General features: G+C 45.5%; 1 protein-coding gene across 3 annotated transcripts in view; it reads right to left on the bottom strand.

The window, feature by feature from the left end:
- pcnt (pericentrin) overlaps nt 1–16,675 on the bottom strand; it is a 308,639-nt gene that overhangs the window by 257,031 nt on the left and 34,933 nt on the right. For all 3 annotated transcript variants that reach the window (XM_070876280.1, XM_070876279.1, XM_070876278.1), the window contains exons 5-6: nt 15,220–15,475; nt 8,149–8,228 (exon numbers count right to left, since the gene is read on the bottom strand). In XM_070876280.1, the coding sequence (XP_070732381.1) occupies nt 8,149–8,228; nt 15,220–15,475 (336 nt within the window). The remainder of the gene's footprint in view (nt 1–8,148; nt 8,229–15,219; nt 15,476–16,675) is intronic.

Raw genomic sequence — 16,675 nt, forward strand, 5'->3', positions numbered from 1 at the left:
GCAAGAAGGTTCCCAATGTTGGGGAAGTCCAGAACCAGGGGTCACAGTCTAAGGATAAGGGGTAAGCCATTTAGGACCGAGATGAGGAGTTTCTTCACCCAGAGAATTGTGAACCTGTGGAATTCTCTACCACAGAAAGTTGTTGAGGCCAGTCCGTTAGATATATTCAAAAGGGAGTTAGATGTGGCCCTTACAGCTAAAGGGATCAAAGGGTCTGGAGAGAAAACAGGAATGGGGTACTGAAGTTGCATGATCAGCCATGATCATATTGAATGGTGATGCAGGCTCGAAGGGCCGATTGACCTACTCATGCACCTATTTTCTATGTTTCTATGCCAATTGTCTGCTCTATGATGCTCCGTGTCGTTGTGTGTGACATGTTGTACCAACGCTCTGGTTCAGTGCGGGGATTGCGTGGGGGGGGGTGGGGGTGGGGGGTTGGGAGAAGGGTGTCATAAGCCAGGTGGTGAGCCCATACCCTTTGTCCCCAAGCAACCAGCTCTGCGCTTCTGGCAGCTCCTGAAACATGGTAGATATAATGCTCTCATGTAGGATGAAAGCATCATCGATGCAACCAGAGTATTTGGCATCCAGTGCCATAATCTGATGCAGATCGTCGCAGACAAGCTGCACATTTAGGGAATGGAACCCTTTCCTGTTCCGATAAACTTCGGAGTTGTCCAAAGGTGCTCTCAAGGCGATGTGGGTACAGTCGATCGCACTCTGGTTTTGGTCGCACCTTTGGGAAGGCAGCAATTCTGGAGAATCCCACAGCCCTGTCTTGCATTGCCTGCATGGTCACAGGGAAATTGATGAACTGGTCGCTTTTGACATACAGTGCAGCAGTCACCTATCGAATGCAGCAATGTGCGGCGTGCTGCGAGATGCAGCACATGTCCCCAGTTGCTGTTTGAAATGAGCCAGAAGCATTGAAGGCAAGTGCTGCAGTAACCTTCACTTCCACAGGTAAAGCAGTCCTCCTGCCATTTCTTAGTTGTATGATTGACCTGACAGATCTCTGTGATAACCTCCTTTCTAAATCGCAGCCTGCGAATGCAGTCTGTCTCACACAGGTGTAGGTATGAGCACCTGTCCTTGTAGATTCGATCAGGGTATGGCCTCCTCCCTATTAATGCCCAAGCGATCTGGTATGTGCGACGACGGCATTGTGGTATTATCCGTCGCCTCCATACGCCATGCATGTAAACCAACCTTACTACATGAGGCATAGTAATATTTGCACCCATAATTCTTTTTCTTAACTGTTATTCTTGTTATTGTGAGACTTACTGAAGCACAATGCACACACACAACACCTTTGCTGGGTGAGGCCCTAGCAGAATGAACCACACCATGGGCAACACTAAGCTCTATGTCTATGGAGACATGATGCACAGAGATTTATGGCACTTTAATTATAGCGTGTGCAGAAATGCCCATGTTTGCTGCTGTGTTGTGCCATCTCCGATGCACAGTTCAGAGTGCATGCTGGCAGGATCACTCCCTTGACCGGACAGAAACACAGGAGCTTGACGCTTGGATTCCGTCCGTCCGCCCGTTCCCTCCCCCCCCCCCCCCCACTCTTTCCAAACTGAGCCCGGGGGGGTGGGGGGGGGGGGGGGGAATGCAATCCAATCACCGAGCTCCTGTGCTTGTGTCTGGCTGAGGGAGCAATCCTTCGACCGGCGGCACTCCTCCGACCCGTGCCTGGAGCCCCATCAGCAGAGATTGTGGTGGAGTGGAATCGCAATGTGCCCATTCTCAAAAACATTCTGTGGGAAAAATGAACTCAGAGTTCCCTCTGCAAAAATCATCATGAATGTGTGTTTTAAATTGTCTTTTTCCCTCGCTCCAAAAATTCAAATATACTCAGCGCTGATTTCCTTAAGTTAACATAGGGTTTTTCTGATCGGTGCTTAAGGCCACTGTGCGCCGCCCTGAAAAAAAATAGTTCTTGGCGAAAATCGGTAAAGAGCCAAAAACGGCACAGAAATCAGTTTTCAACCAGACCTGTAACAAAAAATCTTGCGTACAAAAAAACCGGTGCTGACAGTCGCCACCGGCGTACAAACTTTGAGCAAAATCATGATTGCGCCAAAAAAAATAGCGCCCAATGATGGTGAAAATAGAGCCCCATATAAATACAAGTTGCTGTTGTTGTAGTAAATGGTACCATTTTAATGGGGGTGCAAGAACAGAGAGACCTGGGGGTGCTTGTGCACAAATCTTTGAAGGTGGTACGACAGGTTAACAAAACAGTTAATAAAACATGGAATCTTGGGCTTTATAAATAGAGGCATAGAGTGCAAAACCAAGAAGTTATGCTAAACCTATATAAAACACTAATTCGGCCTCAGCTAGAGTATTCTGTCCAATTCTCGGCACCACACTTAGGAAGGATGTGAAGACTTTGAAGAGGGTACAGAAGAGATTTACTAGAATAGTTCCAGGGATGAGGGAATTCAGTTACATGGATAGACTACAGAAGCTGGGGTTGTTCTCCCTGGAGCAAAGAAAGCCAAGAGGAAATTTGATAGAAATGTTCAAAATCATGAGGGGTTTCGATAGAGTAAATAAATAGAGAAATTGTTTCTAAATGACTGAAGGGTCGATAACCAAAGGGCACAAATTTGGTAACACAAACTGCAAAAGAACCAGAGGCGACATGAGGAAAACCTTTTTAGGTAACGAGTGGTTAGGATTTGGTATGCATTGCCTAATAGGGTAGTGGATACAGATTCAATAGTAGCACTTAAGTATTTATCCAATTCCCTTTTGAAGGAGAAAGACCAAGGGAGTGGGACAAACTGGATTGCTCTTCTAAAGAGCTAAAACAGACTTGATGGGCCAAATGGCCTCTTTCTGTGCTGTACTATTATATGATTCGATGATTCCCCAAGGAATCAGTACTAAGCCCACTTCTCTTTGATATACATGACCTGGACTTGTGTATGCACGGCATCATTTCAAATGTTGCAGATGCCACAAAGCTTGGAAACGTACTAAACAGTAAGGAGGGTAATAACAGACTTCAAGCGGGCATAGACTGCTGAAATGGGCAGACACATGGCAGATCAAATTTAAGGTATGTGAAGTGATGCATTTTGGAAGGCAAAACGAGGAGAGGCAATATAAACTAAATGGTACAACTTTAAAAGGGCTGCAGGAAGAGAGACCTGGGGGCACACGCAGACAACTCATTGAAGGTGCGGTACGTCAATAAAGCTCTTAAGATTCTTGTGCACATGCATGCATTGGACTCCGCCCTCTTTCTGTGCATGTGCAGTGCGACGTACGAGGGAGGCGGAGGTGAGGCAAGGCAACACCACAAGCCGTGTGGAGCTCGTCGCTGCTCGAGCCTGGAGCTGGTTCTAGCTTTTGGATTATCTGCAGGACTATTGCCTAGAATATCTGTGACTCTTTACACAAACATTTTTGCGGACTACTGCGGGAGAGAAAACATTGGAGAGAGAGAGAGAGAGAGAGAGAGAGAGAGAGAGAGAGAGAGAGAGAGAGAGAGAGAGAGAGAGAAAGAAAGAGAGAGAGAGAGAGAGAGAGAGGCTCTGTGTGGGGGGGCGGGGAGAAAAGAGGGGTTGCAGGAGTGGCGAGCGGAAGGAATTCAGGGAAAATGGTTCACGTTCTTCCAACCCCACCCCCTTTACACCCGCCCCCTATTTCTCGGAAAGCTCGGTGAGTGTGTGACAAGGGACATCATTGGAATGGGTGAAATCCAGAAGTCACTATTCACTTCATAATAAACCTGTTAACAATCCGAGACCCACATAAAATGGGGATGGAATGGAGCACAAGGGGTCAGGAACTTGGGCTGGGATGGGGCAGGAACTTGGGCGGAGAGGGGGGAGCTTTCTCCTTTCTGGAATCGGTAGTCAGAATGGCTGGTATTACACTTTGCAAAGTCACTGAGAACTTAGACTGAGGTGCTCTAATTGCACATTCCAGAGAAACTCCAAGGGGGCCAATCAGCAATCAGGTCATGTGATCACAGAGACCCAATCAGAACATTTTTCTAGTACAAATAACTATATCCTTTATAAATAGAGAAAGAGTGTTCAAAAGCATGGAAGTGATGGTAAATCTTTATAGACCTCAGCTAGCGTGATGTGTCTAATTCTGGACAATACACTATAGAAAGGATGGCAAGGTCTTGGTGACAGTGCAGATTCACTAGAATGATACCAGAAGTTAGGTAATTCAGTATTGTAGAGACTAGAGAAGCTGGCATTGTTCTCCTTAGAGCAAAGGGGAGATTTATAGATGTTCAAAATTATGAAGGGCTTTGATGGAGTAGATAGGGAGAAACTGTTTGCATTGGCAGGAGGGTCAGTAGCCAGAGGGCACAGATTCAAGATAATTGGGGGAGGTCGGGACTCGGGGCCAGCAGTGGGGGGCACCTGAAGGCCAAGTCCTGGATCAGGGGGAGATTAGAGAGGGCCTGGAGACAGAAGGGGGGAGTGAGGTCGGAGGTGTTAATGGTAAATACGCGCGCCCATTAGTAAAGACCCAACGGCCAAAGTGTGAGTGGCTGACGAGAGAGCAGAAAATAGTGCAGCAGAGCCTGCGAATGGAGTGCAGGGTGCTGGAGCTGGTGCCAGGGTAGCGTCAATATTTTATGGATAAATTCAAGCTCCAAGGTTAATGTGCTCACCGACTCTGCGATCTTTGAAAACCAGAGAGAGGACCTGAGGGAGGGAGGGGGTTAGTGAGTATATGTATGTGTATGTGTGTGTGTGTGTGCGCTAGGCCCATGCAGCAGAGCCTGGTCTCCAATCGTCTTCGGTCCCCTTGCCATTGGACCAAGACCTTGCTCTGTCAAGTTTGTATGGTAGCTGGTGTACAACAGCCAGCACAGGCATCTTCCATCCTTTAAAATGAAGTTCGGGACCTGGAACGTCAGGACCCCCATGGATAAACCCAACAGCGACAAACCTGAACGTTGCAACCACTATCATTGCCCGGGAACGCAGACGTTTTGACATTGACATCGCTGCCCTGAGCGAGACACGGCGGGCAGGAGAAGGCCAGCTCAAGGAGGTGGATGCACCTTCTTCTGGAAAGATAAACCAGACAAAGAACGCCATCTCCATGGGGTTGGCTTCGCCATCAAAAATGAGCTAGTTTGGAGTCTGAGATTCCCCTTATGGGATAAACGAACACCTCATGACCCTTCAGCTCACTCGAACCCTGAACTAGTACGCTACGATCATCAGTGTGTACGCCCCAACCCTGGAAGCTACGGACAAGGCCAAAGAGGAATTCTATTCCAGCCTTGAAGAATCCCTGTCCCGAGTTTCAATGGGTAACAAGTTGATTCTCCTTGGCAATTTTAATGCCAGAGTTGTAAAGGACACAAACCTCTGGAGAGGTGTGATTGGCAGGGAAGGAGTAAGGAAAACCAACTCCAACGATACCCTCCTCCTGATGAAATGCTTAGAACATAGTCCTGACATAACCAATGCCTTCTTTCATCAGAGAGACAAATACAAGGCCAAGGCCTCATGACAACATCCTGACATCTGTTAGCCTACATTATCATCCGAGCGAGGGACCACAAGAACGTCCGTATCACCTGCGCCATGACAGGAGTGGACGACTGCTGGACTGATCACTGCCTAATCCACTGTATTTCCATCAACCTAACCTAAAAATGACGGCGGCAATAGAAACACTGCCACAGAAAAATCAACGCGAAAGTACTCAAACACCTTGCAAAAAGACCTATTCAGTCAACGTCTCAGCCAACCTGATGACTCCCAATGAACTGAAGCCGCAGAGTGTCCATAGTACCTGGTCTGCCCTCAAGTCCACCATAATTAGCAGCTGTGAAGAGACTCTTGGGAAAGATCCAGGAGCCAATAAACCGTAAACGAAAGGCATTCTTGAATTGGAAACATCATCACAACTCGAGAGAAAGAAAACAGATTTACAGACAAGGCCATGGTCCAACAAAAAACACATGACCTGAAGATGATGGGTGGAAAGAGTGCAGGAGATCCAGCAACTAGTCAACAATCATGTGCGTCTATTCTTTACGCAGTCAAGACTCCTACGGTCCAAGCACCCAAGGACCTATCCAACTGAGAGCCAAGAACGGAGAGGTGCTCATCAAGGACAGAGAGGCAGTTAGTACCCGCTGGAAGGAGCACTTCGAAGATCTCCTTAACCAAGACTCTGTCTTTGACATAAGTGTTGTTGACTCCATCCCACAGCATGCTACCCACCATCACAGCACAATCCAAGCCCACAATGAGGTTGAAAAGGCCATCCAACAACTGAAAAACAACAAGGCCTCAGGAGCAGATGGAATCCCCATCGAAGTACTAAAGCATAGTAGAGAAGTACTCTTGGCGTGAGTCCATGACCTCATCTTTCTTATCTGGAAGGAGGAGAGCATGCCAAGGGATTTCAGAGACACCGTTATCATGACCATCTTCAAGAAAGGTGACCAGTCTGATTGCGGAATAGAGGAGTTTCCCTGCTGTCTGCCGCAGGGGAAATCATCGCAAGAATCCTCCTCCTAGAGTCGCAATGCGGATTGCGCCCACTAAGGGGCACAACGGACATGATCTTCACCGTGCGACAAACCCAAGAAAAATGTAGGGAGCAGCATCAACGTCTGCACGTGGCTTTCTTTGACCTCACTCTGTTAACCGTGAGGGATTATGGAATGTCCTTCACAAACTCCTCAAAAATTTGTCACCATCCTCTGCTTGCTTCACGATGACATGCAAGTCGTGATTACCACAGACCTCATACAAGTGCAGACCGGGGTCAAGTAAGGCTGTGTCATCGCACCAATGCTCTTCTCAATCTTCCTCGCTGCAATGCTTCATCTCATCTTTAACAAGCTCCCTGCTGGAGTGGAGTTAATCTACAGGACAAGCAGGAAATTGTTCAACCTCTGTCATTGAACTACAGTATGCAGACGACGCTTGCGTTTGTGCACACTGAGGCCTTCACTGAAGCGTACAAGAGTCTGGGCCTTACATTAAACATCCGTAAGACAAAGGTTCTCTACCAAACTGCCCCCACCACACAGCTGCTCCCCGATTATCAAGATCCATGATGAGACCTTGGACAATGTGGACCACTTCCCATACCTTGGGAGCCTATCAGCAAGGACAGACATAGACGACAAAATCTAAACACCGTCTTCAGTGTGCCAGTGCAGCCTTCGGTCACCTAAGGAAAAGTGTTCGAAGACCAGGATCGAAGACCAAGCTCATGGTCTACAGAACAGCAGTGATACCCGCTCTCCTATATGCCTGAGACATGGACAATGTACAGTACACACCTCAAAGCACTGAAGTACCACCAACGCGGCCTCCGCAAAATCTTGCAAATCCATTGGCAGAATAGGTGCACCAACATCAGTATTCTCTCTCAGGCCAACATCGAGGCATTGATCAAGCTCAATCAGCTCCGATGGATAGGCCACATTGTCCGCATGTCTGATACAAAACTCCTGAAACGAGCACTCTACTCCGAGCTCCATCACGGCAAACGAGTCCCAGGAGGGCAGAGAAAACGCTTCTCGGACGCCCTCAAAGCCTCCTTGAAAAAATGTAACATCCCCACCAACTCTTGGGAATCCCTGGCCCAAGTAAGACCTCTCAAAGTGGAGGAGAAACATTCGAGAAGGCGGCGAACACAGAGTGACCTCACCGGGAGCACGCTGAAGCCAAGTACAAACAGCGGACGGAGCGTACAACAAACCAAGCACCCACCCACCCGTCCCTTCAACCACCATCTGCCCCACCTGTGACAGAGTCTGTAGATCCCACCTCGAACTCATTAATCATCTTAGAACTCATATTAGTGTGGAAGTAAGTCATCCTCGACTCAGGGGGCCTGCCTAAGAATTATTATTCTATGATTCTATGGTAAGTGCACCTGTGGTTCCCATGAGTAGTGAACAACTGCATTATCAACTTCACGACTACCAGGATGATAAGCAAAAAAGATGGACCTTGGTCTTTTATCTAGCAATTCCTAATTAAAACCTACCCAATTCTGATCAAACTTCAGGAGGCGGTCTGAAGCCTTTTGTTTCAGAGCATTGTTGAGATGGATGTTAATTGGTTGCCAAAGAACTTTCCTAAAATTTAAACAACAAACTGGTTTTCATACTTGCAGTTTCTTTGTTTCCTCCATTACCATTGTGGCCTTCAAAAGAGCTGCTTCTTCTTCCAGTGCCTTCCTTAAATCCTCTGAAAACAAAAGAATGGTTATGGAATGTCAGTTGACGTGCTACGACTTTCCCTTCCACACTTCAATTCTACAACATGGTTTCATGCATCAGTTGTGATTCAGTGGTAGCACGCCTTAACTCTGAGTCAGAAGGTTGTCGGTTGAAGTCTCACTCCTGAGACTTAATTCAGGTTTAGTGCAGTACTGGGAGTGCTGCACTGTTGGAGACAGTCTTTTCGCGTGAGACATTAAACCGAGGTTCTATCTGCCATTCAGCTAGATGCAAGAGATCCTCAAGCTTTATTTGAAGAGCAGTGGCGATCTCCCCTATATCCTGGCCAATATTTAACCCTCACCCAACATCACTAAAATAGATTATCTGTCCGTTATTACATTGCTGTTTGTGGGACTTTGCTCCGCGCAAAATTGGCTACTCTGTTTTGCAATTACCACAGTGACTTCACTTCAAAAGTACTTTATTGGCTGTAAAGTTCTTTGGGATGTGCTGAGGTTGTGAAAGATGCAAGTCTTTTTTTTGCTGGTCATCTATATGTTTCGCAAACATCAAATTTTGACTACCTACAAATTCAGGTAACCTGATTAAGGAAACAGAGGGGAAGGTCTATAATCTAAATAGAGATGATAACTTAATGGTTGTAATTTTGTTCTATGCAAATAGCATTATAAGAACATAAGAAATAGGAGGAGTAGGCCATAAGGCCCCTCGAGCCTGCTCCGCCATTTAATAAGATCATGGACTCAGTTCCACTTCCCTGCCCGCTCCCCATAATCCCTTATTGTTTAATCCCTGTCTATTTCTGTCTTAAATTTATTCAATGTCCAAGCTTCCACAGCTCTCTGAGGCAGCGAATTCTACAGATTTACAACCAGAAGAAATTTCTCCTCATCTGTTTTCAATGGGCAGCCCCTTATTGTAAGATCATGCCCTCTAGTTCTAGTCTCCTTTTCAGTGGAAACATCCTCTCTGCATCTACCTTGTCAAGCCCCCTCAATCTTATACATTTTGAAAAGATCACCTCTCATTCTTCTGAATTCCAATGAGTAGAGGCCCAACCTACTCAACCTTTGCTCATAAGTCAACCCCCTCATCTCCAGAATCAACCTAGTGAACTTTCTCTGAACTGCCTCCAAAGCAAGTATATCCTTTCGTAAATATGGAAACCAAAACTGCACGTAGTATTCCAGGTGTAGCTTCACCAAGACCCTGTACAACTGTAGCAAGACTTCCCTGCTTTTATAATCCATCTCATTTGCAATAAAGGCTAAGATACTATTGGCCTTCCTGATCACTTGCTGTACCTGCATACCATCCTTTTGTCTTTCATGCACAAGTACCCCCAGGTCCCGCTGTACTGTGGCACTTTGCAATCTTTCTCCATTTAAATAATAACTTGCTCTTTGATTTTTTTTCTGCCAAAGGACATAACCTCACTTTCCAACATTATACTCCATCTGCCAAATTTTTGCCCACTCACTTAGCCTTCTATGTCCTTTTGCAGATTTTGTGTGTCCTCCTCACACATTGCTTTTCCTCCCATCTTTGTATCATCAGCAAACTTGGCTACGTTACACTCAGTCCCTTCTTCCAAGTCGTTTATATATATTGTAAATAGTAACTGCGGCACCCCACTAGTTACTGGTTGCCAACCAGAGAATGAACCATTTATCATGACTCTCTGTTTTCTGTTCGTTTGCCAGTCCTCTATCTGTGCTAATATATTACCCCCAACCTCGTGAACTTTTATCTTGTGCAGTAACCTTTTATGTGGCATCTTGTCAAATGCCTTCTGGAAGTCCAAATACACCACATCCACTGGTTCCCCTTTATCCACCCTGTTCATTACATCCTCAAAGAATTTCAGCAAATTTGTCAAACATGACTTCCCCTTCCTAAATCCATGCGGACTCTGCCTGACCAAATTTTGCTTTTCCAAATGTCCTGCTACTGCTTCTTTTATAATGGACTCTAACATTTTCCCAAACCACAGATGTTAGGCTAACTGGTCTATAGTTTCCTGCTTTTTGTCTGCCTCCTTTTTTAAATAGGGGCGTTACATTTGCAGTTTTCCAATCTGCTGGGACCTCCCCAGAATACAGGGAATTTTGGTAAATTACAACCAATGCATCCACAATCCCTGCCGCTACTTCTCTTAAGACCCTAGGATGCAAGCAGGTCCAGGGGATTTATCTGCCTTTAGTTATAGTTCCACCCTTGGGGATGTAGTTTGGGTTCTTCTTTCGAAACACCTGTGAACTCATCCTTTTTTTTTTGCATGAAAGCAAGTCATCCTCGTTTCAAGGGACCGCCTATGATGATATCTTACTGAGTACCACCTCCTTAGTGATTGTGTTAATCCCCTCCTATAGCCCCTAGACTAGCCACTGTCGGAATATTGTCATATTGAGTGGGCTAACCAAACTGGTAGCAATGCAGTGGAGGAGGATTTCCTGGGGTGTATTAGGATGGTTTTCTAGACCAATGTGTCGAGGAACCAACAAGAGAGCTGGCAATCCTAGACTGCGTGATGTGTAATGAGAAAGGACTAATTAACAATCTCGTTTTGCGAGGCCCCTTGGGGGAAGAGTGACCATAATATGGTAGAATTCTTTATTAAGATGAAGAGTGACACAGTTAATTCAGAGACTAGTGTCCTGAACTTGGGGAAAGGTAACGTCGATGGTATGTCACCTGACTTGGCTAGAATAGACTGGCGAGTGATACTTAAAGGGTTGACGGTGGATAGGCAATGGCAAACATTTAAAGATCACATGGATGAACTTCAACAATTGTACATCCCTGTCTGGAGTAAAAAGAAAACAGGGAAGGTGGCTCAACGTGGCTAACAAGGAAAATTAAGGATAGTGTTAAATCCAAGGAAAAGGCATATAAATTGGCCAGAAAAAGCAGCAAACCCGAGGACTGGGAGAAATTTAGAATTCAGCAGAGGAGGACAAAGGGTTTAATTAGGAGGGGGAAAATAGAGTATGAGAGGAAGCTTGCTGAGAACATAAAAACTGACTGCAAAAGCTTCTATAGATATGTGAAGAGAAAAAGATTAGTGAAAACAAACGTAGGTCCCTTGCAGTCAGATTCAGGTGAATTTATAATGGGGAACAAAGAAATGGCGGACCAGTTAAACAAATACTTTGGTTCTGCTTTCACGAAGGAAGACACAAATAACCTTCCGGAAATACTAGAGGACCGAAGTTCTAGAGAGAAGGAGGAACTGAAGGATATCCTTATAAAGCGGGAAATTGTGTTAGGGAAATTGATGGGATTGAAGGCCGATAAATCCTCGGGGCCTGATAGTCTGCATCCCAGAGTATTTAAGGAAGCGGCCATAGAAATAGTGGATGCATTGGTTATCATTTTCCAACAGTCTATCGACTGTGGGTTCAGTTCCTATGGACTGGAGGGTAGTTAATGAAACACCATTGTTTAAAAAAGGAGAGAGAAAACGTGTAATTATAGACCGGTTAGCCTGACATCAGTAGTGGGGAAAATGTTGGAATCAATTATTAATGAAATAGCAGCGCATTTGGAAAGCAGTGACAGGATCGGTCCAAGTCAGCATGGATTTATGAAAGGGAAATCGTGCTTGACAAATCTTCTGGAATTTTTTGAGGATGTAACTAGTAGAGTGGACAAGGGAGAACCAGTGGATGTGGTGTATTTGGACTTTCAAAAGGCTTTTGACAAGGTCCCACACAAGAGATTGGTGTGCAAAATCAAAGCACATGGTATTGGGGGTAATGTACTGACATGGATAGAGAACTGGTTGGCAGACAGAAAGCAGAGTCGGGATAAACGGGTCCTTTTCAGAATGACAGGCAGTGACTAGTGGAGTACCGCAGGGCTCAGTGCTGGGACCCCAGCTCTTTATAATATACATTAATGATTTGGATGAAGGAATTGAGTGTAATATCTCAAAGTTTGCAGATGACACTAAACTGGGTGGCAGTATGAGCTGTGAGGAGGATGCTAAAACGCTGCAGGGTGACTTGGACAGGTTAGGTGAGTGAGCAAATGCATGGCAGATTATCCACTTTGGGGGCAAAAACACGAAGGCAGAATATTATCTGAATGGCGGCAGATTAGGAAAAGCGGAGGTGCAACGAGACCTGGGTGTCATGGTTCATCAGTCATTCAAAGTTGGCATGCAGGTACAGCAGGCGGTGAAGGTGGCAAATGGTCTGTTGGCCTTCATAGGTAGGGGATTTGAGTATAGGAGCAGGGAGGTCTTACTGCAGTTGTACAGGGCCTTGGTGAGGCCTCACCTGGAATATTGTGTTCAGTTTTGGTCTCTTAATTTGAGGAAGGACGTTCTTGCTATTGAGGGAGTGCAGCGAAGGTTCACCAGACCGATTCCCGGGATGGCGGGACTGACATGAGGAGAGACTGGATCAACTGGGCCTTTATACACTGCAGTTTAGAATGATGAGAGGGGATCTCATAGAAACGTATAAGATTCTGACGGGAATGGACAGGTTAGATGCGGGAAGAATGTTCCCTATGATGGGGAAGTCCAGAACCAGGGGACACAGTCTAAGGATAAGGGGTAGGCCATTTAGGACTGAGATGAGGAGAAACTTCTTCACTCAGAGAGTTGTTAACCTGTGGAATTCCCTACCGCATAACGTTGTTGATGCCAGTTCATTGGATATATTCAAGAGGGAGTTAGATATGGCCCTTACAGCTAAAGGGATCAAGGAGTATGGAGAGAAAGCAGGAAAGGGGTACTGAGGTAATTATCAGCCATGATCTTATTGAATGGTGGTGCAGGCTTGAAGGGCCAAAGGGCCTACTCCTGTCCCTATTTTCTATGTTTCTATGTTTGATGGCTGAACAGTCCGATACGAGAGCCACAGACCATTACAGGTGGGACAAACATCCGTCGAGGGAAGGGATCGGTGGGGCTGGTTTGCCGCGCGCTCCTTCCGCTGTCTGCGCTTGGCCTCTTCACGCTCTTTGTGTTGAGACTCGAAGCGCTGAACGCCCTCCCGGATGCACTTTCTCCACCTCGTGCGGTCTTCGACCAGGGTCTCCCAGGTGTCAGTGGTGATGTCGCACTTTGCCAGGGAAGCTTTGAGGGTATCCTTATGTTTCCGCTGTCCTCCTTTGGCTCGTTTACCATGAAGGAGCTCCGCATAAAGCATTTGCTTAGGGAGTCTCGTATCTGGCATGCGAACTATGTGGCCTGCCCAGCGAAGCTGATCGAGTGTGGTCAGTGCTTCAATACTGGGGATGTTAGCCTGGTCGAGGACACTGATGTTGGTGCACCTGTCCTCCCAGGGGATTTGCAGGATCTTGCGGAGACATCGTTGGTGATATATCTCCAGTGACTTAAGGTGCCTTCTATACATTGTCCATGCCTCAGATCCATACAGGAGGGCGGCTATTACTACAGCCTTGTAAACCACGAGGGTCTGGTCTTCAAACACTTTTCCTCAGATGGCCGAAGGCTGCACTGGCACACTGGCACGTAAAAGGCGCTATATAAATCCAAGTCTTTCTTTTTAAGTCTTCAGGAAAAAAAAACCCCAAGCTCGTCACAGGAGTGTAATCAGACAAAAATTGCCACCGAGCCAAGGAAGATATTGGGACGATATTGGTGACGAAAAGCTTAGTCAAAGAGGTAAGTTTTAAGGAGAGTCTTAAAGGAAGAGAGCGAGTTGGAGAATTCCAGAATTTAGGGCCTTGATAGCTGAAGGTGCGGCCATCAATGGTGGAGTAAAGGAAATCAGAGATGCACCAGAGTTGGAGGGATGCAGAGTTCTCGGATTGTAGGAGTGGAGGAGGTTAGAGATAGGGAAGGTCGAGTTCAGAGAGGGATTTGAACTAGAGGACGACAATTTTAAAATCACGGCGTGGTGGACTGGAAACTAATATAGGTCAGGGAGTACAGGGGTGATAAACAGGACTTCGTATGGGTTAAGATACAGGTAGCAGAGTTTTGGACGAGCTAAAGTTTACAGAGGTTGGAAGATGGGTGGGAGTCTGTCCAGGAGAACAGTGGAATTGTCAAGTCTGATGGTAACAAAAGCATGGATGAGGGTTCCAGCAGCAGATGAGTGCAGACAGGCGATGTTATAGAGGTGTACGGAGGCGGTCTTTGTGTTTAGAGTAAATGGTGTCAGATGCTCAGCATAGGGTTAAATAGGACGCCAAAGTTGTGAAAAGTCTGGTTCAGTCCGAGACAGCTTCTGAACCAGAAGGTTGTGGGTTCAAGTCCCATTCCAGAGTCTTGAGCACAAAAATCTCGGCTGACACTCCAGATCAGTACTGAGGGAGTGCTGCATTGTCGGAGATACCATCTTTCAGATGAAACGTTAAATCGAGGCCATCTGCTCGCTTATGTGGACATAAAAGATCCTATGGCAATATTTCTAAGAGCAAGAGAGTTCTCCCTGCTGTCCTGGCCAATATTTATCCCTCAATCAACATAACTAAAAGTAGATTATTTGGTCATTATCACATTGCTGTATGTGGAAGCATGCTGTGTATAAAATGGCTGCCTCGTTTCCAACATTACAACAGAAAATGTTGGAAATACTCAGTTTTTGTTTCTTAACTTACCCCATTACCATCTCCTTTTGCCTTGCACCATCAACCCTTGTTATTTAATCACTCCTGCCTACCATCCTATCACAGACCTCTACCTTTTGTTCTTTCCTCTCCTCCCCTCCCCCTTTCCCTGCCCCTACACTTGCTTAAAAATCTGTTACATCTCTAACTTTTTCCAGTTCTGACGAAGAGTCATCGACCTGAAATGTTAACTGTTTCTCTCTCCTCAGATGCTGCCTGACTTGATTATTTCCAGCATTTTCTGTTTTTATTGCATCAGAGCAACCTTTCCTCATACACAGATGGCATGTAGTGATGGCCATTCTGTACAAATGCAGCATTTGCTTGGAATTTCCACTATAGTACATAATGTGCAATCCCAAAATACAGAATCTGAGCCCACCTCACCCTACAATATACTCTACCCATTTCCCATTGGTGCTTCTCCAGAGATTGCTCCATCTGCTGCTGGTTTTGTTCCCTTATGCTCTCGACTTCAATGTGCTGTCGGTTCTGCAGCACTGCCACCTCTTGCCGTCGTTTATCATTCAACACCTCTCGCAGCTCAGCCAGGGATACCTCCTTCTCACGCTGCAGGTTAGATTGCATAAGCTCAAGTTGGGCCCTGTGCATGTTGTTCAGGCTCAGGCGCAGAGATTCCAACTCCAGGTTGTGTTCTGTCTGGAGGAAAAGAACAGATTTTCTCAGAATATGGACACAATATAAACTGGTCAGGATAATTCAGTGATAATTCAGGAACATTTTTGCTTCTTTAGCTGAATTATATACATCTTAAATATCATAAATGAAAGACATGTGGAGGTTTGGCTTGTGACATGACCCCACAACTCAAACAATAAATTGAGAGTCAGGTCACAAGTTTTACATTTTCCAATTATTTGGAATATTCTACTTATACTGTGAAACTATTAGTATATCAGATTTTCTGAGATAATAAATAACTGCATTAACCTTTAAATGGCTTATTGTTTCAGTGGGAACAAGGACATATTGACTGGTTTGACAGGTTCAAGTAGTGATGTAGCATTTGAAGCAAGTGGCTTGTGGAGATCACCACAATGACAACAGGGATCATTAAGGAGAATGCTACTGATTCACAACCAGAACTGAAAGATACTAACCGAGAAAGTCCCAAGAAAAGTGAGAACCAAAATGTTCATGCGTTTATCAAAGCAGTCCCAATCTCTTTGCCATTCTGTGGCCTCTGCCTTGCTTTTAAAACTTCACTCAAAATTCGACAGATTATCCTGTACTATTAATTTATTGCAACTTGAAGTCAATAAGATGTAGCCACAGTCAGTCACTGCCACTGGGGGTGGGGGCAACGGAGCTGTGCAACATGGGTTATTTTCTGCATTGAAACGCGTTAGCCAAAAACATTAATTCTGGGTAAAATCTGATTTTAAAACATCTCAGCCATGAGTTGAAACCAATAATTGCAGGATGCAAAGCAGAAATGCTGAATGGCTTCAATGCCAAAAGGTCACTGCTACTAGAACCAAGCCAGTTTAATTATGCGTACAATTGAAGCGACACTATACAACCCAACATACTGGATAATATACACTGAGCTCCCCTAATAGACGCAAGAGTAAAAGCAGTACTTGGCGAAACACAAACACAAATTTCAAATCTCTTCTTATCTAGTGCACTGCTTTTGATAAAAAAATATTAGTATATAATACATCTTTCTATTCAACTTCATCGACAAACATGGCATCACAGACAATCCCATTTCATTCTGAAAGTGAAGGGGAAAAAAAAAAAAACTTGATCCGCTAATGGTCAGGAGTCTGTGCAGAGTTAGCTGATCTCAGCTGAGACAGCTGTTGAAGCATGGCTAGCCCTTGGTACCATCTG

Source organism: Pristiophorus japonicus, chromosome 3 (assembly GCF_044704955.1).
Source record: "Pristiophorus japonicus isolate sPriJap1 chromosome 3, sPriJap1.hap1, whole genome shotgun sequence".
NCBI classification, from domain to species: Eukaryota; Metazoa; Chordata; class Chondrichthyes; family Pristiophoridae; genus Pristiophorus; species Pristiophorus japonicus.